Source organism: Panthera tigris, chromosome A2, assembly GCF_018350195.1.
Source record: "Panthera tigris isolate Pti1 chromosome A2, P.tigris_Pti1_mat1.1, whole genome shotgun sequence".
Classification (NCBI taxonomy): Eukaryota; Metazoa; Chordata; class Mammalia; order Carnivora; family Felidae; genus Panthera; species Panthera tigris.
The window spans coordinates 129,137,859-129,163,136 of NC_056661.1; the positions used below are offsets into that span (position 1 = coordinate 129,137,859).

At 36.3% G+C, this 25,278-nt stretch overlaps 1 protein-coding gene across 7 annotated transcripts in view; it reads right to left on the minus strand.

Annotated features, from left to right (window-relative positions):
• IMMP2L (inner mitochondrial membrane peptidase subunit 2) overlaps positions 1-25,278 on the minus strand; it is an 881,848-nt gene that overhangs the window by 806,211 nt on the left and 50,359 nt on the right. For all 7 annotated transcript variants that reach the window (XM_042970147.1, XM_042970161.1, XM_042970156.1 and 4 more), the window contains one exon: positions 4,544-4,647. In XM_042970147.1, the coding sequence (XP_042826081.1) occupies positions 4,544-4,647 (104 nt within the window). The remainder of the gene's footprint in view (positions 1-4,543; positions 4,648-25,278) is intronic.

The following is a 25,278-nucleotide window of genomic DNA, read 5'->3' on the forward strand; positions in this document are numbered from 1 at the left end:
CTATCTCTACTATAAATTTAGCCTCTCCCCACCTTCATGACTCTTCCTCCTGGCTTCCCAGCAGCAGTAAATGTGACTGTGTGGACTTTCAGAAGCCATAGAGTCTCTTAGTCATGACCCAAGTATGTGGTCCTAAGGAACCAAATTGACTTATATGCCTGAAAGTTTCCTTCTCTGACCTGTCTAATCCACCTCTCCAGCTCTTACCACTGCCAGAGCTTCCCCAGCAACTGCCATCAACAGCATGCTTCTCCAGTGGAACATATATTGACCCCAACATTTCTAATGGTAAGGATTTTCCAATAAAATAACTGGCAAGGACCCTTCAAATATGTCAAGCTGAAAGAAAGAAAGAAAGAAAGAAAGAAAGAAAGAAAGAAAGAAAGAAAGAAAGAAAGAAGGAAAGAGAGGAAGGAAGGAAGGAAGGACTATCACAGATCGAGGAGACTAGAGAGACATAAAAAATAAAAATGAAATATGGGATCCTGCATAGGATCTTGGTGTAGAAAAAGGACATTAGTGGGAAAACTGGTGAAACTCACATAAGGTCCGCAATTAGTTAATAGTACTATGTCAAGGTCAACTCCTCATCTCAATAATTGTACCATGGTAGTGTACAATGTCAATTTAAGGGAGGATAAGATGAATAGTCTGAGGATCTAATGGATAACACGGTGACATACTACACATACTGTATAACTATATAACTGAACATACTGTATAACTGAAATTTGCTTAGAAAGTAGAACTTCAAGATTCACACACACACACACACACACACACACACACACAGTAAATATGTAAGGTAATGGATATGTTAATTAATTCAGTGGGGGGGAATCCTATCACAATGTATACATATATCAAATCATCCCATTGTACACTTAAATACCACAATTTTATTTGTCAATTACACCATCAATAAAGCTGAAAAAAATAATAAAGTTATATGGGAACTCCCTATACTACTTTTACAATCTTTCTTGAAGTCTAATATCATTTCAAAATAAAAAGTTAAAAGACTTTTAAATGTGGTTATTTGAAACTTTATCAAGAAGGAACTTCTGTCCTGATGTATTTGTTAATTGATATATCACTGTAAATACGCTACTTATGTTAAGCCTATTGAGTAAGGCCATCACACAGGTTAATGAAAAGTCAATTCCAAGGTATAGAAAATCCACCTTAATCACCACTATTAGTTTGCAAATCCACTAAGAGAGTATGATGTCACCTACATACACTCAGTAATACCCAGGACTTGATGACAGGAAATAATATTTTATGTGACGAATAATGTTATTAAATAAATATACCTTTTGATTTAACATTACTGAATAACATGCTTAAACATTAGCTCCACTGAGACCTACTTTTCACATAAAGAAAGTGACAGGAAAAGATAAGAGATGCAGAGAAGCATATTCTAATATGTACCCCTCAGATCTTCCATGCTTTAGGGAACAGCCTTGGTCAGTGAGCTCTGAACAAAACCCCCGGCAATAGAAAAGTCTGTTCTGCTACAGTATGTGTTTCTCTAACATGAATTAGCTCATAGGCAATATGAAGAATGGGTTTCAGTATAAAGCAGAAGCTGCACTGGTTTATCATTAGTGCATTGCCTCGCTAATAGCAACTGAAGGCTAAGTATACTAACGGCAGTAAGCCAGGAATTACACATTCAGTTCTTCTCGTAGAACTGCTTATTGCAAGGTTAACCCTAATCATTGTTCAAAAAATAGAAGGAAGGAAGGAAGGAAGGAAGGAAGGAAGGAAGGAAGGAAGGAAGGAAGGAAGGAAGGAAGGAAAGAAAGAAAGAAAGAAAGAAAGAAAGAAAGAAAGAAAGAAAGTCGACTAGTCAGCAGTAAGTAGGTAAGTAAGTAAAATAACAGTGAACAATGAGCAGAGGATACATCTCTGGTATCAGTACACTTTGTACAAAGCTTGCAATCTTTTCTCTAGTTGTAACTTCTGATGAAAATGTCCCTCTGCCCTTGAGTACGTAGACAAGCTCAACCCTTTCTCACACAGCCTTCCATCAAGGCATCTTCAGCCATTTGGTTTTAAATAAATCCTACATCTACTGCAAAGTTAACTTATTAAAAATGTCATGTATTTTAAACGACACTAGCACTTTTACTGAATTGTTATTGTTTTCATTAGTGCTCTAGTTACAAAGCTGCCTAAGCCCTACTACTTTATGAAATTGCATACTGCAGTTTTCCAGAAATACATATATAATATTATAATAAAAATGCCATATTTCCACACCCACTGAATGTATAAAATGCTGTCCCGGGATTTTTTAGAATATAAATTATCATACTACCTTGTTTCCAAAGATTATTTGTATATCAATGAAATTTGTTATATCAATCTGTAAACAAAATGACAAACTACATTTTAAATTTAGCCCTAATTCAAATTTAGTCACCCATTTCTTATGAGTCACATATTTTTCAAATAGATAGAGTGTTCTGATACAGTAATGATAATTAACATCTAAGTTAAAATCAGACTGGTACATTTTGTAAGAAAAGCAAATATCCACTGTTGACATGAATTAAATATATATTAATGAACATAAATCAAACCAACATCAATCTTTGCAAATGAAGCAGTCTATAAAATGCATACAAATATAAGGACATTTAGAAAGCATTTTTGCTCATAAAACTAAAAGCAGATTTTAAATAATGTCTTTTATATAGTATTACATCATGCTAAAAAGAATTTAGCAAAAGACTTTTTGTTTCTTTCTCACGAAAAAATAACAATCATTGCTTAATGATTATTTGTTGTTAAATAATTAATACCAATCACTAAGCATTCTTTTATGTAAATGGCTCCTGCTAGCAATAAGCATTATGAAAGAAAATTTACGTTATTTGTACATAATAGAGATATAGCACATAATTAACTCATTAAAAATATAGTTCAGCCAAAGTAGTTATAATTTATTATGTCAACCCCAATTCGAATGTACTATTTTCAAACTAATTTATATAATAAATATCAATTAGTTTAATATTTATATAAGAGAATACTGCTCTCTTTTTCACATAGTCCACAATATGCTAGTGTACTTTTATGGACCCATGAAACCCTGAATTTCAAGGAGCCCTTTTTTTTCCAATTACCTATTCAAATTTACTTGCTTAGGGATAGTCAGCATGTTTCTCACGGAAAAAAAAAAAAAAAAAAACCTGCACAACTGTCTGCTTATAGTGTGACCTCTTTCACTTGGGTGGGTATCCTCTCCATCACCGACTAAGTGAGAATGTAACCTTGTCAAACCAAAGGCAAAAGAATAATGAGCACACAACAGGCTAACCCAGCATGGAAAAGGTTGTTAAGGAGGTTGCAAAAAAAGTACTCTGAATGACAAAATAAAAAGCGTAGGTTAATATTAAAGAAAGCTCTCAAGAACATGAGAAGCATTTAATCCCCATCCTTGGATGTATGCCATACAAAACTCTGCTTGAATGTATTTATTTTATTAATTACTAACCAGATTAGTTAATGTGTTTTAAAATGAATCCTGATGAAACAGGCTCGAAGGAGACACATTTATGAAACATCTATTTCCACAAACCATTAGCCAAAGGTGAAGTATGAACAAGTAGATCATGTTTTGCTTTTACCACACAATTATAAATTCTCATCCAACAAAAAACAATCTTTCCAATTCAAGAACTAGAAATATAAATGGAAGTCTTCTCCAAATGCCAGGATATTACTATCATTAAAACAAATGATAGTAACTGCTACATTAATTGCTACCCCAATGCACTAACTACCATAACAGGGAGTCATATTAAAACATTTTTATAAGTAGCTGAAACCAGAAGAAATCAGGCAAGTTCTGTTACAGTCTTCTCAGTATGAATTTACTTCTAAAACAAACAAACAAATCTCAAATCTAAACCATCCAAGCATGTACTGGGACTATATATTATATCACTGCGTCAGTTATACACACTTTGACATTCTTTTTCTACATTAAGATTGGAATGAAATTTTTGTTCCTGACCAGTCATAGTACTTTAGCAGAGAAACAGTGCCACCTTTTGGTCCCAGACAAAAGCCTCCAAACTGCCTTATTTCCATTCAATTACTAATACATAAAAATGTCACTGAATTTCATGTCACAATTATCATCTTCTAGAAATACTGTGTACCTACACAAACTAATAAAAATGAAAGTAATAAAAGAGTTGCTTCCAAGATGCAAAATTTCAAAATAATCCAAACCAACACCAAATACAAGCACTCTGGACCATCAATATAATTTCTGATCCACATTTCATTAAAAACATTTTACCAAATTCACATATCTCAATCAACTGATATATTTTAGATATAAAAGAAAAATCCTTGTTTACAACATTGTTACATTTCAAAAATGATTTTTAAAAATATATAGTTAAAATATACCTATTAATTTAATAATTGGCAAAGATAGTCACGGCAAATTACCAGTTAAATTAGACAATTATAAATAATTTTATATAAAAATAAAGAACGTTTCTGATTTACTTACACCAATGACACAATGTCACCACGTTGTACTTCAAAATTCCTCACTTTCCAGTGGTTCAAAAGCACTACATCAGATGATTGGCTCCCCCCAGGATTCAAAGAAGGCTAAAAAATAAGGAGAAAGAGACACATCTATCATTTGTATTTTTCAATCTTCATGGTTCCTTGCACTTCACAGCTCTAGTGCAGTGCAATAAAACATTTCTAATATAGTAGCTTTCAATAAATTGCTGTTCTAAAGTAACTGCCAATGATGAGTTTTCAAAAAGACTCATCGGTATTCTTCACAGGTGAACCTGGGGTGGGGGGAGGGGGAGGAAATACATTACCAATACTTATTTGAAAGGAAAATGTGCTAGATATTCAAATCTTTACTAAGCTCCAGCAAAGAGGTTTGAAAAGCTTTAAGAAGGATTAAAAAAAAAATGAAGAAGTGAATCAAACCTCCCAATGGAATATTCAGATGGGATCTAATTCCACAGTAGTGCACATCACTGTACATTTGCGGAAAAGCAGAAATTATCTCCAATCAACCAGGAAAACACCCACATGAAGAAAAGAAGGGAGCAGAAGAAACAGGGGATGGAACAATCATGGTACATATGGGAATTTCCCACTCTGACCTCTCTTTTCTAGAGAGAAGAGGGAGTAAGGGTTGTGGTCCCAGTTTAAACCTGATAAATGACCTTCATTCTAGGATTCAGATGATTCTAGATGTGCCTCAGGATCGACAGGGAAAAAAATTGAGACACATTTTGTGAGGAATTCATCTCAAGGTCAGGAACTGTCTAGGCATAAAAATTTGATTGAAGAACCATGAAGCCAGCAGGCCTGTCACTTGGACAGGGGTGCTGAAACAGCCAGTGGATAACAAGTCTGAAACCTGAGGTGGGAAGAGTGAAAATGAGAAAAGAAAAAGAAAAGCTAGGAGAGCTTTCTCACCATGGACTCCCCAGGGTCTCTGAGAACGCCACGAGGGGAAACTGCAGTTTCTGCGGTTGTGGGAAAGGGCCAAACAAACCACAGCCGAGCCTCTCCACCTTCACTGACAGTGGCAGCAAGAGGAGACAGAGCCACAGCAGCCACGGCAGGAGCCAGGAAGGCCGTGGATGCCAGACCACAGCCAGCCGCCGGAGCAGTAGTGATATACTCTTTTTCAGAGATCCCTGAAATTACTTGAAGATTTCTACAAAGCAGATGTGGGCAAAGCTACAGAAGTTTTGTGTGGGGACAATTATCATGATCTTATTTTGGACTACCCAGGGTTTTTTTTGTGGCCAAAATATATTGGTTATTTTTGAAGATCTCAAACACTCCCACAGCTTCTACCAACTCCTTTATGTGATAATGCCTAAATATCTCTATCTTTAGTTTTGAATTCCGGCTACTCATTTCATTTAACGATCTTACGTAAAATTCAACATGATTAAATGGACTTTGTCATGATTTCTTACCAAAAAAGGTTTTCTTCCTTATTTTCTTACATCTTATTTACCTTTTCCCAGTCAACCAGCTTAAAATCTTAGTTATCTTTTTACTTCATATTTAACCAGTCACCAAGCTAAGGAGGTTTTTTTTTATTTTCCTTCACAATATCTTTCATTTATGGCCCATCTTTTCTCTTCCCTCTCCCTTCATCATACTTCAGGCACCAATTATCCTATAACTCACCATGTATCTACACTAATCAGTCTTTCACTTTCACCTCAGTCATTCACTTCACTTCAATCATTCCTTAATGATTCCATTTCTTTTGAGCTAAATGATCTTGAGCAACTTACTTAACTTTATTATGCTTCGATTTCCTTAGTGGTAAAGTGATGATAGTTAGTAACTTACCTAATCAATAATAGTACACAAGAATAGCCAGTAGTCACGAGTGCTTACCATGTGCACTGTTCTATTAATAAGAGCCAGACATACTGAGTGCAAGGCACTGTTCTAAGAGCTTTACAAGTTTTAACTGACTTGGTGAAATCATTCACTTAAAGTTTATAGAACAGTTCTTAACCCATAGTCAAGCTCTCAGTAATCCCTATTATTGGTAATACTACATCACAATTTTAATGAAAGGTAGTTTTGAATCCTTTCCCAGGTTCCTCCTCTGGTTCCACCCATAATAAGGAACAGAGCTGATGTAGTAGGATGAATCCTGGGGGCTTTTGGGGTCATGTGCTAGGGAATGCTTTTGCCATCACACAGTAGGGTTAGATTAAAAATTCGCCTTTCTGGGGTGCCTGGGTGGCTCAGTAAGTTGACCTCCCAGCTCTTGATTTCGGCTCAGGTCATGATCTCATGGTTTGTGAGACCAAGTCCTGCTATCAGCACAGAGACTGTTTGGGATTCTCTCTCTCTCTCTCTCTCTCTCTCTCTCTCTCTCTCTCTCCCCCCCCCCCCCCCCCCCGCCCAGCTCATGCATGCACACTCACTCTCTCTCAAGACAAATAAGTAAACTTAAAAAAATTCATCTTCCATAAGGGTTCAATCTCTCTCATTCATATTCTCTGTCTTTGAGTTCAGTATCTTGCAAGTCCCTTTCCCTTATTTCTTTGTATTTTTCCTCCTATACCACATGGTGTAATAAATGTGGCCTAGGGGGACACCATCTGAACCACAAAGAGAAAATCTCCTTCCCATTGCATTTTCATTGAGTTTGTTTCTTTTTTTCGCCATCAGATTAGTGAAGAACAAAAGTGATTTAGTAATTTCTGACTGCTCTTCCTCATTCCCTTTTGTTGGTGTTTTTTTTTTTTTGTTTTTTTTTTTAAATTTTTTTTTTCAACGTTTTTTATTTATTTTTGGGACAGAGCGAGACAGAGCATGAACGGGGGAGGGGCAGAGAGAGAGGGAGACACAGAATCGGAAACAGGCTCCAGGCTCCGAGCCATCAGCCCAGAGCCTGACGCGGGGCTCGAACTCACGGACCGCGAGATCGTGACCTGGCTGAAGTCGGACACTTAACCGACTGCGCCACCCAGGCGCCCCTGTTGGTGTTTTTCAAAAGTTTGTGACCACCGTTCATAATGAGAAACATTTTACACACATGAACAAATACATAATTCTGAACAAAACTTCACAAAACAATAATTACCTTTACTACATACACCCTGATATTTTTTATTCTCTCCTAATCTGTTTTTAAAATTCTATCTATAACCAACCATATTAAGTTCACATCCACTATGTTGATTTTATAACCTACTAATAAATTGCAATCCACAGCACAAAACTAATAGCTTTAGACAATTATTCTTCAACCATTATGCCATGAAGTTTGCATTTTTCCAGAATTCTACCTTTAGCTCACTCATTCCTGCTTTTAATTTTTTTCTCTGACAAAATCTGATCAATATTCTCAGTTGCAAATACTATCCATATACCAATGACTCCTACATGCATAGTCCTAAATCACTTCCTCCTCTATACTCAATTCATAGCACTTCACACTACAACACTTACATATTGTAATGTAATTTTTGTTTACCTGACTCTACAACTAAGCAGGAAGCACATTTTATCACTATTGTAACCCCCAGTTAGATTTATACTCCTACACCAACTACTTTTCTGAGATTCTAGCACATAGCTCTATGTGGTTGCTGGGCATCTCATCTGATCAAGTCATTCTCCTACTTTAAATCCTTCACTAACTTCCCAACACTATCAACATGACTGGCTTCAAGATCAAAATCAAGAAACACATGATCTGCAGGACCCATTCAATCCCCACCTGCAGAGTTCCTATGGGTTAAATTAAACCACAAGCAGGTTATCCACTGACACTTTCAAGGCATCATATAAGAAAATATTTCTGCCTGCAATGTTGTCCCCTTTTCCCACCTTGTGCCATCTGGTTAACTCATACAACAAAACAATATTTGAGTCTCATGAGGCAAGGTCACAGCAATTCTTTCCTAATAACCCTGATCTCTCCTTCTCCCCATTTCCATCTTCAGTCTCCATTAGGTGAGCAAAACTCTCAAGTTTTTCATCACAACCTGTGATCATTTCTATCACAGCATATTTAAATGTGCATTGTAATTATTGTCTTGTCTGTCTTCCCAAGAGTCTATAAGCCTTTTGAGAATATGTTGTTTCTTATGTCTGTGTTCTTAACACCCAGGCACATAAGGTGATTAATAATTTTCAGCAGAAAGAATTTTAAAAAATCAATTAATTAAATTCCTAAAAATTTCCCAAATTAACATGCCCAGAAGAGAGATGATTTCGACTCCAGCTCCCAATTATACTTCTGCATCCCCCTCCTAAGTTAACAGTATCACCATTCACCTTGCTCCCCAGACTAAAATACTCTTGAGTCAACCTCAATTTCGTACTCTCCCTTTGGGTCTCCCATCATCTGACTGTCCCTCTGCCCAGAAAACCTTTTCCCTACTTGGAAAATTCTACTTATCTCTCAAAGGACTGCTTGGATGGTGACTTTTCTCTGTGAAGTCTTAAAAAAAAAAAAAACAAAAAAAAACCCTGAAGTTTCCTTGTAGCAATTAGGAAATTTACATCCTGGTGCTCCAAGGCCAAGGACAGAAGAATCCCCATAGACGCAAATCTTGACACCAGGAATCATCTTTCCCTTACAGAATCAGTCATCAACCAGCTTTTCTAACTCCAGTTGTTAGAACCAAAAGGTAATGAGTTGTAAACAAAAAATCTACGTAGGGGAAAAAAATCCCAGAAGGAAGCATGTCTAATTTCAAATAGTAAAATATTAGAATCATCAGTCGACACCTAGAAGACCTTGCCTGATTTTATAAAGGAAACAACAGAATTTTCTTTTATCTTTCCTCTCCTCTACAAGGTTAAATTTAATCATCCCCCATCTGTGCTCCCTTAACTATTTAGGTTAACTTCAATGATAGTTCTTAAAACCTGGTTATAGGTATCTGCCTACACATATGACTCTTTCACTCAACTGTAAGCTTTCCAATTGCAGAAATCGTGTCTCACCCATGTTTGTACGCCCAGAAAAAGGGCTGGAAAATAGTATTTCTATATCTTAAAGTTTAAAAGATTGAAAAATTTTTGAAGCGTATTTAAATAAGATGGCTCCTAAGCAATGTAGATTATCTAAACAATGTATATATTTCTTTCAATGAAAACATATTCTAGATAAGTATGGTAAGAAATCTTCGGTGTCTCATCAAGTTAGGCAATTTAAGCATTAAGAATAAAGTTGAACAGGGTTTTATTATTATCCATAGTGAAATAATGCTAACATAATATTCATTATGTGAAACAGAATAAAACAGAACAAAATTTTCACAATAGAATAATTTTTTTTCTTTACTGTTCATTTATGAATATGAATAACCACTTACCATAAAGAAAAAATTTCTTAAGTTGAGAAACTGTTCTACAGTACAGCACTATAACAACCATAGCTCTTTGTACTTCAATTTAAAAATTTATTATAAAGAAAAAAAAAAAAACACTTTAGTTCCTGAGTTTTCTAAAACAACTTTTCAGAAGAAAAATAATGCACTAACTTCAAAATGAAAAATTTTTATGAAAATGAAGAAAATCTCATCTGGATAATGCTGTTTCAGAAAAATTAGTAAGTCATGTTATTACTTAGAAATTGTACATCTCACATTCCCTTGTGGGAATGGCAGTTTATGCTTCAGACAGAGCAAGTAATCTTTTCAAATCAAAGAAGTTATACACATGAAATCTAAATTAAAAGTCATAAACTTTCAGAAACTGATGTAACCAGAGTCTATATTTTCTTGTCGTGCTGCTAATACCTTAAATCCTAGATTCCTTGAGACTACATCAAAATTATAACCAACTTAAAATAATAAAGTTTTTGAAGTAAGAAACCTCAGAGAATATTTAATTTAGGAGTTTCCACCTCAATTCCAAAACGTGTAACTGTGTTAGATGTTCCTGCTAGGAGTCAAAGAGATTTCCAGTAGTAAGGGGAAAAACACTGATAATCACTGGGATTACCCACAAAGAACAAAACAAACCCCACAGTTGCTCTGCCCATCTTTTCTTCAGTGACTTGCATCTTCAAACTCCACCTATTCGTGGGCTTCTACCAAGGTGCATTAAGGCTAAACATCAACAACTTAGAGAGGTCTTTTGGATAGCCCTTCCTCTCAAGATAGAAAACTGTGGTCACATGTTGGCACCATTTCCTCACTAGCCAGATTACCTTAAACAAATCATTTAACCTTTCCATGCCTCATTTCCGCATCTATAAAATGGGGATTGCACTACCACCTACATCATAGGGTTGTTACAAGAAATAAATGAGAGTGTCACAAAATGTTAACACAATGCATGATACAGAGTAAAGAGTCAACAAATTAAGATGATGAAGATGGGGGGGGGGGCACGCCTGGGTGGCTCAGTCGGTTCAGTGTCCAACTTCAGCTCTGATCATGATCTCAGCTGGTGACTTCGAGCTGTGCTGACAGCTCAGAGCCTGGAGCCTGATTCCGATTCTGTGTCTCCCTCTCTCTCTGCCCCTCCCTTGCTCGTGGTCTGTCTCTCTCTGCCTCTCAAAAATAAATAAAAGTGTTAAAAAAAATTTTAAATAAAAAAAAAAGATGATAAAGATGGTGCTAGCAACAACAGGACAACAACAACAAAATCAATTACAGTATTATTTCTGTAAAACTCAAGATAAGATTAAACATTTACATGTTGTCCTGAATGTTTTTCCTTTTAAATACTAAACTGGAAGTCTTCAGGCTGAAAATTCAACCCTTTATTTCTAAATTCTTGATGGATTATTTCTTCATTTCCTTTAAGCAAGTAAAGTCAACACTTTGATTTTGGATCTCAATTGTCCAGCTTTTAGGAATTAATCCCCCCAAAATTCAAGGTGCACAACTATTTAGTTAAAAATATTTTCTATAAAAACATGATGTTTTAACTTATCATTTTTAAACATACACACATATACATACATATATAAAAATATATCCATTAAAAATCTAAGTCATTAGCTCTGACTGATGAGATTATGGTTTCCTTTTCTGTCTTTTGTTTCTTGGGTGGGGATTTTTGTAACATTAAAGAAGTTTATGGTATGCTTTGTTCTGACCTAGGTATTGTATCTTTCATTCTAAGAAAGATAACATAAGTCAGCAGATTTCAACAGATGTTAATAAATTATGCTAAAACTAGAAATAGCAGATTTCAAACCTGCTTTTGGAACAAGTACAACACAGCGTTTGTGCTTTAATGCTACCTCTGATCAAAGACTATGCTGAAGGATTTTTATTCCTCCTACAAACAAATATTATTGTCAAGGCATCCTAAATTCTCAGCTTGTGTCCAAGTTCAAACCATATGACAGTTTTGGGGGAATTTATGTCTTGGTTTAGAAAAATAAAACTCCCCTAGAGAACTGAACAGAGACATGATGGATTTCTTACCTTGTAAGATTTAGCCACAGCCATCAATCAGTAAATGATATTATTCGATTTTGATTTTTTCTATGAATTTCTTATTCATGTTTTTTGCACATTTTTTTAATTAAAATAAAAAACAAATTCACAGCCTATAATTCACTACCTATTGTCTACCAACAAAGCTGGTTTTAACCTCATTTCTCTAGCTCTTTCAACCCCGTCAGGCCTATAAAGAGCACCATCTACCCTGGCTATATACAATCTAAAGTGTTTGAATATTAAATATTATGCTTTCAGTGAGATGGTCCCCAGTTGCAGCCATGAGGAACCAATAGTAGCCCTCAGATTTCTTTTGAAGAGAAATGATGATTTCTTTTTTAAACTGCAGTGCTGGCCAAGAAGCATGAAGTACAGTTAAAATAAATATGTATTCTGATTATAGACTTATTATTACTATGAGAAGCCACACTTTTGAAAGAATGTGGATAAAATGGTCTAAAATGTCATCTCCCTTCCCTTGCTATTGAGGCTTGTAGAGCTCCTGGATTTGTCTCACTAGGTGTACAAAATAAAATGGACTATAACTGTACCCAAATCTGCATGAAGATTTAAGTTAGAAATGGACCATTCCTTTCAGTTAAAGGAAACCTATTATCCCTACTCCTTAATACTTGACCCCCTTCAATGACCAACCATCTAATTCAAAAATTATTCAAACTTCTGTCCTTAGGGCCCTTAACCTGACAAGGCTATTAAAACCCGGAGTCACACATACATTACACTTGAGTGCTAAAAGGAGGAAATTCAAATCATCAAGCATCTCAGGAAATTTATACTTATTAAACCCTAGTTACATCTGACACTTTATTAATAAGTACAGAATGATGGGTTCTTCATGCCTGCTACAGTTTCCAGAGGCTCCCCCACAGGAGCATCTGGCAATATCATGCAATTCCCATTAGAAATCCCTTCTTATGGGGCGCCTGGGTGGCTCAGTCGGTTGAGCAGCCGACTTCAGCTCAGGTCATGATCTCACGGTCCGTGAGTTCGAGCCCCGCGTTGGGCTCTGTGCTGACAGCTCAGAGCCTGGAGCCTGTTTCAGATTCTGTGTCTCCCTCTCTCTGACCCTCCCCCATTCATGCTCTGTCTCTCTCTGTCTCAAAAATAAATAAACATTAAAAAAAAAAAAAAAAGAAATCCCTTCTTACAGAATCACTTTAGAGCTCTGGCCTAGACCAGTCACCCCACCTTGACCAAACAGTCCTGGCAGCCTCTTTCTGCTCACGTGTAGACTCTGGACAGGTCCCACATGAGCTGGGAAAGAGACAGATTCCCCACATGTCCAACTTAAAGAACAGGGGGGTGAAAAGGGGGTGCCTTCATGAAGGATGTGAAGCTACAAAAATTGTGCTCTCTTTCACGTGTTCAACTCTTCATCCCTGAAAAACTACTGACTTCCAACTCTGCCAGGTACTGTGCTAGACAATGCAATTCTTCACCCTTGCGAATCCAGATATGGACCTAGTTACATCTTATTCAGGGATCTGAGAGCCTTTTTAAAAAATAACTTTGTTTTAATCACATCCTCTTTCTTACAGACATACAGCTCTTCAGCATTTCCCACTTAAAATTGGAGTGAATATATTCTTCCTCTTTTTGTTTTTACTGCATGAAATTTCATTCACATAAAAATGACCTGTATTTCTGTAGATACTACACTTCTTATTTTTTCTTTAAAAAGCAGGCCCTTAGAGCTCTATTAATACAATTTTTAAATGAACATATACCATATTAATTTAACTTGGAAGTATAGTGAGTCGCTAATTTTTCATTCTCCTAACCTCTGAATGTATTACCTATGTACTAGAGAGTGACACATCACAATTTAACAGGCACTCTCTTATATTGCTTGTACAATAAAAAATCTTTACAAACTATCTAAAAGATAATTTATCAAAATGTATCTAAAGTCTTTAAACTGGTCTTATCCTTAGACCAGAAAATGCCACTCTTAGAAAATTATCCTAAGGAAATGGTAAAAAAAAAATAATAATAAAAAAATAAAAAATAAATAAAATAAATAAAAAAATAAAAAAATAATTATATATATATTCACACACACACACACACACAAACATATTCATCATATATTATTTATAATAGCTAATTGAGCTAATCTTAGTACCAAGGGAAAACATTAAATGGTTAAATGATATGGTATGGGGATACTAAAAGACATTAAAAATCATACTGCAAATGTATGGCCAACTAATCTTTGACACAGCAGGAAAGAATATCCAATGGAAAAAAGTACCAAATGGTGCTGGGAGAACTGGATGGCAACATGCATAAGAATGAAACTGGACTACTTTCTGACACCATATACAAGAATACACTCAAAATGGATGAAAGACCTAAATGTGAGACAGAAAACCATCAAAATCCTAGAGGAGAAAACAGGCAACAACCTCTCTGACTTTGGCCACAGCAACTTCTTATTTGACATGTCTCTGAAAGCAAGGGAAATAAAAGCAAAAATGAACTATTGGGACCTCATCAAGATAAAAAGCTTCTGCAAAGCAAACAGTCAACAAAACTAAAAGGCATCTGATGGAATGGGAGAAGATATTTGCAAATGACATATCAGATACAGGGTTAGTATCCAAAATCTATAAAGAGCTCATCAAACTCAACACCCGAAAAATGAATAATCCAGTGAAAAAATGGGCAGATGAATAAACATTTTTCCAAAGAAGACATCCAGATGGCCAAGAGACACATGAAAAGATGCTCAATATCACTCATCATCAGGGAAATATAAATCAAAACCACATTGAGATACCACCTCACATCGGTCAGAGTGGTAAAATTAACAACTCAGGAAACAACAGGTGTTGGAGACGATATAGAGAAATGGGAACCCTCTTGCAGTGTTGGTGGGAATGCAAACTGATGCAGCCACTCTGGAAAACAGTGTAGAGGTTCCTCAAAAAAATTAAAAATAGAGTTACCCTATGACCCAGCAATAGCACTACTAGGAATTTATCCAAAGGATACAGGAGTGCTGATTCATAGGGGCACATGTACCCCAATGTTTATAGCAGCACTATCAACAATAGCCAAATTATGGAAAAAGCCCAAATGTCCATCCACTGGTGAGTGGATAAAGAAGATGCGATATATATACACAATGGAATATGACTCAGCAATAAAAAATAATGGAATCTTGCCATTTGCAAAAATGTGGATGGAACTGGAGGGTATTATGCTGAATGAAATAAGTCAGTCAGAGAAAGGCAGATACCATGTTTTCACTCATATGTGGAATTTGAGAAACTTAACAGAAGACCATGGGGGAAGGGAAGGAATAAAATACTTATAAACAGAGTGGAAGGCAAACCCTAAGAGAGTCTTAAATACAGAGAACAAATTGAGGGTTGATGGGGGTGGGGAGGGCAGGGGACAGGGAAAATGGGTGATGGGCATTGAGGAGGGCACTTGTTGGGCTGAGCACTGGGTGTTTTATGTAAGTGATGAATCACGGGAATCTACTCCCAAAATCAAAAGTACACTGTATACACTATATGTTAGCTAACTTGACAATAAATTCTATTTTAAAAAATCATACTGCCAAAAATTTTTAAAGATATTTGGTTATGTTTGGTGAAATAAATTAGGTGAAAATGTAATAAATTTAAAAAACAACAAATTAGTGTGATCCACTATAGAGAAAGAAGGGAGAGAGAGAGAGGGAGGGAGAAAGGGAGGGAAATTGTACAGAAAAGGATGATAAGCATTTATAATGGTTCAGAAATGCAAACTGAAGTTAAAAGCCTGGGCTTAAATCTGTAATTTTCTTTGAGTCTCTTAAGGTTTGTTTCTCTCTCTCTATCTCTCTTTTTCCCCCTCCCATATATTCATCTGCTTTGTTTCTTAAATTGTACATATGAGTAAAATCATATGGCATTTGTCTTTCTCTGACTTATTTCACTAAGCATAATACACTCTAGCTCCATCCACATCATTGTAAATGGCAAGATTTCATTCTTTTTGATGGCTAATATTCCATTGTATATCTATACCATGTCGTCTTTACCCATTCATCAGTTATTGGACATTTGGGCTCTCAATAGTTTGGTTATTGTTGGTAATGCTGCTATAAACATCAGGGTACATGTACTCCTTCAAATCTGTACTTTTGTATCCTTTGGGTAAATTCCTAGTCATGCTATTGCTGGATCATAGGGTAGTTCTACTTTTAACTTTTCGAGGAACCTCCATACTGTTCTCCAGAATGGCTGCAGCAGTTTGTATTCCCACCAGCAGTGCAAGAGAGTTCCCCTTTCTCCACATCCTCACCAATACCTGTTGTTTCTTGAGTTGTTAATTTTAGCCATTCTGACAGGTGTCACGTGGTATCTCATCATGGTTTTGATTTGTATTTCCCTGATAATCAGTGATGTTGAGCATGTTTTCATGTGTCTCTTAGCTATCTAGATGTCTTCTTTGGAAAATGTCTACTCATGTCTTCTGCCCATTTCTTCACTGGATTATTTGTTTTTTAGGTGTTTAGTCTGATAAGTTCTTTATAGGTTTTGGATACAAATGCTTTATCTGATATGTCATTTGCAAATATCTTCTCCTATTCTGTAGGCTACCTTTTAGTTTTGTTGATAGTTTCCTTTGCTGTGCAGAAGTTTTTATCTTGATGAAGTCCCAACAGTTCATTTTTGCTTTTGTTTCCCTTGCCTCAGGCAACATGTCTAGTAAGAAGTTGCTGAGGCCAAGGTCAAAGAGGTTGCTGCTTGTGTTCTCCTCTAGGATTTTTTTTTTAAATTTTTTTTTCAACGTTTTTTTTATTTATTTTTGGGACAGAGAGAGACAGAGCATGAACGGGGGAGGGGCAGACAGAGAGGGAGACACAGAATCGGAAACAGGCTCCAGGCTCCGAGCCATCAGCCCAGAGCCTGACGCAGTGCTCGAACTCACGGACCGCGAGATCGTGACCTGGCTGAAGTCGGACGCTTAACCGACTGCGCCACCCAGGCGCCCCTCTCCTCTAGGATTTTAATGGTTTCCTGTCTCACATTTAGGTCTTTCATTCATTTTTAATTTATTTTTGTGTATGGTGTCAGAAAGTAGTCCAGTTTTATTCTTATGCATTTTGCTGTCCAGTTTTCCCAACAACATTTGTTGTTGTTGTTGTTTTAATGTTTATTTTTGAGAAAGAGAGAAAGCATGAGCAGGGGAGGGGCAGAGACAGAGGGGGACAGAAGATCCAAAGTGGGCTCCATGCTGATAGCAGCAAGCCTGATGGGAAGCTTGAACTCATGAACTGTGAGATCATGGCCTGAGCTGAAGTCAGACGCTGAACCCACTGAGCCATCCAGGCACCCCTCAACTCCATCTGTTGAAGAGACGGTCTTATTTCCATTGGATATTCTTTCCTGCTTTGTCAAAGATTAGTTGACCATATAGTTGTGGGTTTTGTGGGTTTTCTACTCTGTTCCATTGATCTATGTGTCTGTTTTTGCACTAGTACCATAGCATCTTCATGACTACAGCTTTATAATATAGCTTAGAGAACAAACTGAGGGTTGATGGAGGGAGGTGAGCAGGGGATGGGCTAGTTGGGTGATGGGTATGAAGGAGGGTACTTGTTAAGATGAGCACTGGGTATTGTATGTAAGTGACGAATCACTGAATTCTACTCCTGAAGTCAATATTGCACTGTATGTTAACTAACTAGAATTTAAATAAAAATTTGAAAAGAAAAAAATAAGGTAATTTTTAACAAATCAATATCTCTTCTCCTGTTTTGTCATCTGTAAAATGTTTAGTAATAGAACCTTCATTACAGGGTTGTGGGGGATACTAAATAAATTATTATATTTAAAGTGAATACTATATCTAATGCCCAAAATACAGTGATCATTCAATATTTCCCAACTATTATTATTATAGAATATCATCTTAAAATTAACTAATTCTGGAAGGTGATGTAAATTATTTTTATTTTGAGTATTTTTCTATTTTTTTCCAAGTTTTCTTCAATTATTATGCAATGCCTTAAAGAACAAACTAATTTTTTAAAGATAAAAACCATCTGATTTTTACATCCTTTTATTACAAATATTTATGAAGTGTGGTTTCTTCTTTAACAAATTCTTCAGTGTTTGAGCATCCCCTTAATTCAGATTGCTATAACTAGACTGCAAACTTTCTGGTTCAGTGCAATACTGCAATAACTATAAAACAGTACCGTTAAATATGTGTATGGTGTTTCCATAAAACAGATATTGAGTTAGCTTTTTAAATTAATAGCTCTAATTAATCATGACAAGATATAGATCATGTATAATTAATAAGATATAAAATTTATATAAATTAAAATTTCTACATTTTATCACAAAGACAGATTGTTATGTGTAATATAAGCCAACTACATGGAAGCATCTATAGATTGGCACCAAGATACATCTATACACTGACAAATCCATAACTTCCTCATAAAATTGAATAAAGCTTTCTTAGTCACTAGTAGGTCCTTCTCCATTGCCCAAAAGAATCTCTCTAATTTATCCCCTAGCCTAAAAAAAAGTTCCTAGTAAGGCACATAGCAACTGAAAAAAAGTGATTCAACAAATAACAAAAGGTTTTTAAGAGGCTGCTTGGATTTCCCTAGGTGTACTTAACTGCAAAGAAGCCAAATTCCCCAACAGATAGAACATACCAATCCATACACTTCACTTGTATAACATTTGTGAACAAATCTGTGAAGATGAGAACATGGATTTGAGATCTTTAGCTCCTCACTGTTGAACTCATGTGGAATCCTTCGGGTGAAGAGAAAAAAAAAAAAAAAAACATCCTCCCTTTCTAGCAATATAAAAGTGTATCAGAAATTTTGATCCACAGGACTCCTGAATTACATGAATCAAAGTGATCAGAACTAACTGTGTAGGAAACTGTGTAGGAAACAAATAACATATCAAAAGGACAGATAAAAGACAAAAGTATGTAGTCCTTATACTACTTATTTATACAATTATTGATACAAAATAAACATTCTAAAACCTAATACAAAATCATTTATTTGCTCTTGATTTTGCAGTTTTAGGTATGCTTAACTAGGCTGTAGTCAACCTGTCTGACTGGAGATCACTCAGACAGCTACAACCATAGAGATAGTACTGGTCCCAAAGGACAAACTCTACAAGCTCTTGTTATAAGCAAGCATCTAACAAGCCTCTGTTTGCATGTTGTTTCCTGTAATTCCATTGGCCAGAGGGACTAATTAATATGGCCAAATCAAGAGTCAGGGTAGGGGACTACACAAGAGCTTGGGAACCAAGAGGCATGACTCATGAGAGTTGGTGGTGGATGAGAGGACATTAATGTAACAATCTCTCAAAGTCCGTTTGCACAAGGATCAAAGTCCATGGATGAGGATCCTACGGTAGACTTCAAATGCAGTTCATCTTGAATCACAGGCTTATGAAGCAAAAAGACAAGTTATCTGTCCCCCAAATACCCAATATGCAATGGAAAGACAGGGACAGGATAACCACAATAGATTTTTCAAAAAGAATCAGAGAATTACAGAAGTCATTTGTCCATATCAAGTCTTAAATTCAGCTGCAGCTGTTGTCAGGGACTCCTACCCTTGGGACAGGAATGTTCTTTCATTAGGACTCATTTTATTATCTGCAATGGTCTCCTAATCTATTGCTGTCCATGGGTCTTTGCTCTCCCCTCTGGGCTTCTGACTCCAAAATGCATTCTTTTTAAAAAGAAATGATTCTGTTCATTGTAATCTTGGGCCCAGAGGTCTCTTTTTAAACTGGCCACCTCTTTTATTTTTCTTTCTCATTATTTTTAAAAATTTTAATTCCATTACAGTTAACATATGAGTTATATTTATTTCAGGTGTACAAAACAGTGATTCAACAGCTCTATATTTTACTCAGTGCTCATCATAATGAGTGTACTTTTAATCCCCTTCACCTATTTCACCCATCCCCTGACCCACCTCCCCTTTGGTAACCATCAATTTCTTCTCTATAGTTAAGAGTCTGTTGGGGTACCTGGATGGCTTAGTCGGTTGAGCATCCAACTCTTGATTTCAGTTCAGGCCATGATCTCATGATTTATGAGCTCGAGCCCCATGTCAGGCTCTGCACTGAGAGCTCGGAGCCTGATTGGTATTTTCTCTCTCTGCCCCTTCCTCACTTGCGCATGCTCTCTCTCTCAAAATAAATAAATAAATTTAAAAGCAAAGAGTCTTTTCCTGGGTTTCCTCTTTTTTCCCTTTGTTTCGTTTCTTAAATTCCACATCAGTGAAATCACATGGTATTTGCTTTCTCTGACTGACTTATTTTGCTTAGCATAGTACTCTAGCTTCATCCATGTCATTGCAAATGGCAAGATTTCTTTTTTATGGCTGGATAATTATATTATATATATACACATATATATATGCATGCCATATATATACATATATGTGTGTACATATGCCACTTCTTCATTCATTTATTGATGGACACTTGGGCTGCTTCCATAATTTGGCTATTATAATAATGCTGCAATAAACATTGAGGTGCCTATAACTTTTTGATTTAGTGTTTTCATATTCTTTGGGTAAATATCCAATAGTGCAATTGCTGGATTGTAGGATAATTCTATTTTTAAATTTTTGAGGAACCGCCACACTGTCTTCCACAGTGGCTGCACCAGTTTGCATTCCCACCAACAGTGTAGATGGGTTCCTTTTTCTCCACATCCTCGCCAACACTTGTTGTCTCTTGTGTTTTTGATTTAAGCCATTCTGACAGGTATAACATGAGATCTCATTGTGGTTTTGATTTGCATTTCCCTGATGATGACTGATGTTGAGTATTTCTCATGTGTCTATTGGCCATTTGTATGTCTTCTTTGGAGAAATGTCTGTTCATGTCTCCTGCCCATTTTTGAATTAGATTGTGAGGTTTTTTGGTGAGAAGTTGTATAAGTTCTTTATATACTTGAATACTGACCCTTTATTGGATATGTTCTTTGCAAATATCTTCTCCCATTCAGTAGTTTGCTTTTAGCTTTGATTGTTTCTTGTGCAGAAACTTATTTTGATGTAGTCCCAATAGTTTATTTTTGCTTTTGTTTCCTTGCCTCATGAGATATATCTAGAAAAATGTTGCTAGAGCTAATGTCAGAGAAATTACTGCCTGTGCTCTCTTCTAAGATTTTTACGGTTTTAGGTCTCACATTTAGGTCTTTAATCCATTTTGACTTTATCTCTGTGTATGCAGTAAGCAAGTGGTCCAATTTCATTCTTTTGCATGTTGTTGCTCAGTTTTCCCAACACCATTTGTTGAAGAGACTGTCTTTTTCTTATTGTATATTCTTGCCTCCCTTCCTAAAAATTAATTGATGATATAACCATGGGCTTGTTTCTGGGCTCTCTATTCTGTTCCATTGATCTATGTGTCTATTTTAGTGCCAGTACCATACTGTTTTGATTACTATAGTATAGCTTTGTAGTATAACTTGAAATATAGACTTGTGATAACTTCAGCTTTGTTTTTCTTTTTCAAGACTGCTTTGGCTATTCAGAGTCTTTTGTGGTTCCATACAAATTTTGACCATTCCTTTTAGTATATATCAATTCAAGTCCCTTAAAACTCTGTAGACTTCCTATTCATCTCATTGACATTCACTCCGTTCCCCCATAAAAATATAGTCATAACTCTTTTCTAACTAGACCTTTCTCTACTTTGTGTCAGGGTGCTATGGCACAAAGCCCTTAAGATTCTTACACATTTATTATCTTTTGTCTAGCTAAACGGATTTCTACATCATATCTTAAATCTTTTTGAGGTCTTACCAAAGAGTCTTCCAGTCAAGATTTGATATTTACCCCAAGCCACTTTTAATTTAAGAATTTTTTGCCTGCCAGAAACTCCTAAAGAAATAGTCTTATTTTCCAAAACATAAATTCCTGGACACCTTGTATTTCCTCTAAGTTCTGTTTTAAGTTATTTCTCTCCTCCTATACCATATATATAAAAGCTCTAAGAAGCCAACTTACAATGTCAATATTATGCCCGGAAATCTCCTTAGCCAGATCCATGAATTTGGTAAATATACCTTCTATATTCCAAGTTCCTGCAGGTGACAGTTTCTCAAACAGTTTCAGTGCCATAAACATGGCCGCCACAACTGCAGTCTCCAATAAGTTTACTCACCACCTTTCCAGCTTCCAGGAACAGTTGTCTGTCATCAAACCAATGCCATCTATTTTAGAATTTCTTTTGGCAGCACTTCCTCACTAATAATGCCATATTTTTATTTGGGTTACCTACTGCTTCATAAAAAACCACTCCAAAACTACGTGTCTTGAAAGAACGACCATTTATTTACTCATAATCCTGAAACATGGGCTTCACTCAGAAGGGCAGATCCTCTTCCAGTCTCTATTCCAGCCAACCTGTGGTAGCAATCACCTGTGACTCCAAAAGAGCTAGAAAGGCCAAGCCGGCTCTACTCATACATCAGGCATTTAACTGGGGCTTCTTGGACAGGATGCTTCACTTGTTCTCCAAGGTCACCTCTAGCAGGACAGCCTGAGTTTCCTGCATGTTCCCAGTTCACAAGCACCTACCAAGTTTCCACTTGAGTAACATCTGTTAATGCTCAATTGGTTAAAGCAAGTCACATGGCCTGAGAAAATGTGGGAAGAAATTCTACAAATCAATGAGGGGGGGTGTGATTCATGGAGGAGCCATTACTGTAAAAATCTACACATTTCCCATGTTAAGTGAATGGGTCATTCTCTCAGTTGACACTCTGTGCTTCCTGTTGGTCATTTAAAAAAACTACAGAAATGAAAGATGGTTTATATTGTTAAGAAAGAAAGAAAGAAAGAAAGAAAGAAAGAAAGAAAGAAAGAGAGAGAGAGAGAGAAAGGAAGGTTAGCTAGCAAAAAAAAAAAAAAAAAAACTAAAAAAACTAAAAGAAAAACACTTTTTGAAGTTTATTTACTTAAAAGAGAGCAGAGGAGAGGCAGAGAGAGAGAGAGAGAGAGAGAGAGAGAGAGAGAGAGAATCACAAGCAGGCCTCACACTGCCAGTGCAGAGCCCAACGCAGGGCTGGAATTCAAAAACTGTGAGATCATGACCTGAGATGAAATCCAGAGTCAGCCACTTAATCGAATGAGCCACCCAGGTGCCCCAAAAGATAAATACTTTCAAGCTACAAAGTACACAACACACACTGAAAAATTAAAAATAAAGTAGCAAGGAGGCACCTGGGTGGCTCAGTCAGTTGAGCATCCGACTTCAGCTTAGATCATGATCTTGCGGTTTGTGACTTCGAGCTCCGCATTGGGCTCTGTGCTGACAGTTCAGAGCCTAGAGCCTGCTTCAGATTCTGTGTCTCTTCCTCTCTCTGACCCTCCCATGCTCATGCTCTTTCTCTCTCAATAATAAATAAACATTAAAAATTTTTTTAAATATAAAATAAAATAAAGTAGCAAGATAATATAAAACTAAAACTAGAAAGAATAAAAACAAAGTTTACAAACTAGTAAGAAAAATCAAAAATTAAAAATATTATAAATTTATATAACCATTGATACAAGGCATTAGAAGCAATAAAATCAGCTAAAACTGAGCATAAATGTATGAGGAGAAATTTCTTTGTTATTTTAAAGTAATTTAGAAATTTATTACCTTTGATTGGTGATGGATTTTTTTTTATGTTTATTTGTTTTTGAGAAAGAGAGAGAGAGCATGAGCATGAGCATGAGAGGGGGAGGGGCAGAGAGACACGGAGACACAGAATCTGAAGCATGCTCCAGGGAGGCTTGAACTCATGAACCATGAGATCATAACCTGAGCCCAAGTTGGACACTTAACCAAATGAGCCACCCAGGCGCCTGGTGATGGATTCTTTTTAAGAAAGTTTTGAAGTTCTCAGAGGAAATGGCCTTCAAACAGTAAACTTTCTCACCAGGTTTTTTTTTTTCAAGTTTTTATTTAAAATCTAGTTAGCTGGGGTGCTTGGGTGGCTCAATTGGTTAAGCCTCCAACTCTTGATTTCAGCTCAGGCCATGGTCTCAGTTGTGAAACTGAGCCCTGCATCGGGCTCTGGATAGCCCAGAGCCTGCTTGGGATTCTCTCTCCCGCACTCTCTGCCCTTCCCCTCTCCCGTCAAAAATAAATAAACTTTAAAAAATAATAATAAATAAATAAATAGTTAACTTATATGGTAAGATTGGTTTCAGGTGTAGAATTTTGTGACTGGTCATATATATAAAACATCCAGTGCTCATCACAAGTGCCCTCCTTAGTACCCATTACCCATTTAGCCCATTCCCCACTCTCCTCCCCTCCAGTAACCCTCAGTTTGTTTTCTATAGTTAAGAGTCTCTTATGGTTTCCTTCCCTCTCTCCTTTTGTTCCCCTTCCCCTATGCTCATCTGCTCTGTTTTTTAAATTCCATATATGAGTGAAATCATATGGTATTTGCCTTTTTCTGACTGACTTTTTTCACTTAGCATAATATACTCTAGCTCTATGCATGTTGTTGCAAATGTCAAGATTTCATTCTTTTTGATGGCTGAGTTTTATACACACACACACACACACACACACACACACACACACACACACATATATATATATATACCACAACTTTTTTTAGTCATTCATCAGTCATTGGACATTTGGACTCTCTCCTTAATTTGGCTATTGTCAATAGTGCTGCTAATAACATCGGGGTGCATGTACTCCTTTGAATCAGCATTTTTGTACCCTTTGGGTAAATACATAGACTTACAATTGCTGGGCCATAGGGTAGTTCTATTATCAACTTTTTGAGGAACCTCCATGCCATTCTATAGAGTGGCTGCATCAGTTTGCATTCCCACCAACAGTGTAAGAGGGTTCCCCTTTTTCTTCATCCTTGCCAACATTTGTTATTTCCTGTGTTGTTAATTTAAGCCATCTGCCAGGTGTGCAATGGTATCTCATCGTTGTTTTGATTTGTATTTCCCTGATTATGAGTGATGTTGAGCATATGATGAATAACTTAATAGACAAATGGGTGGAGAATGAACAATATATTTTTTAAAAATATTAAAAATTAGAATTCAAAAGCTTGGCAAACCAAGACAATCAGAATTTTTGAAGCAAAAGCAGTTCCCATGTCTGGCAAACACCCCACCAATTTGCCCTACTCAAGAGTTGGGACTCTCTCTAAGAAGAAGTTTCACAAATATATTTTTTATTAAAGCATAATTGAGATGTCATATTATATTAGTTTCAGACATAAAGCATGGTGATTCAACACTTGTGTA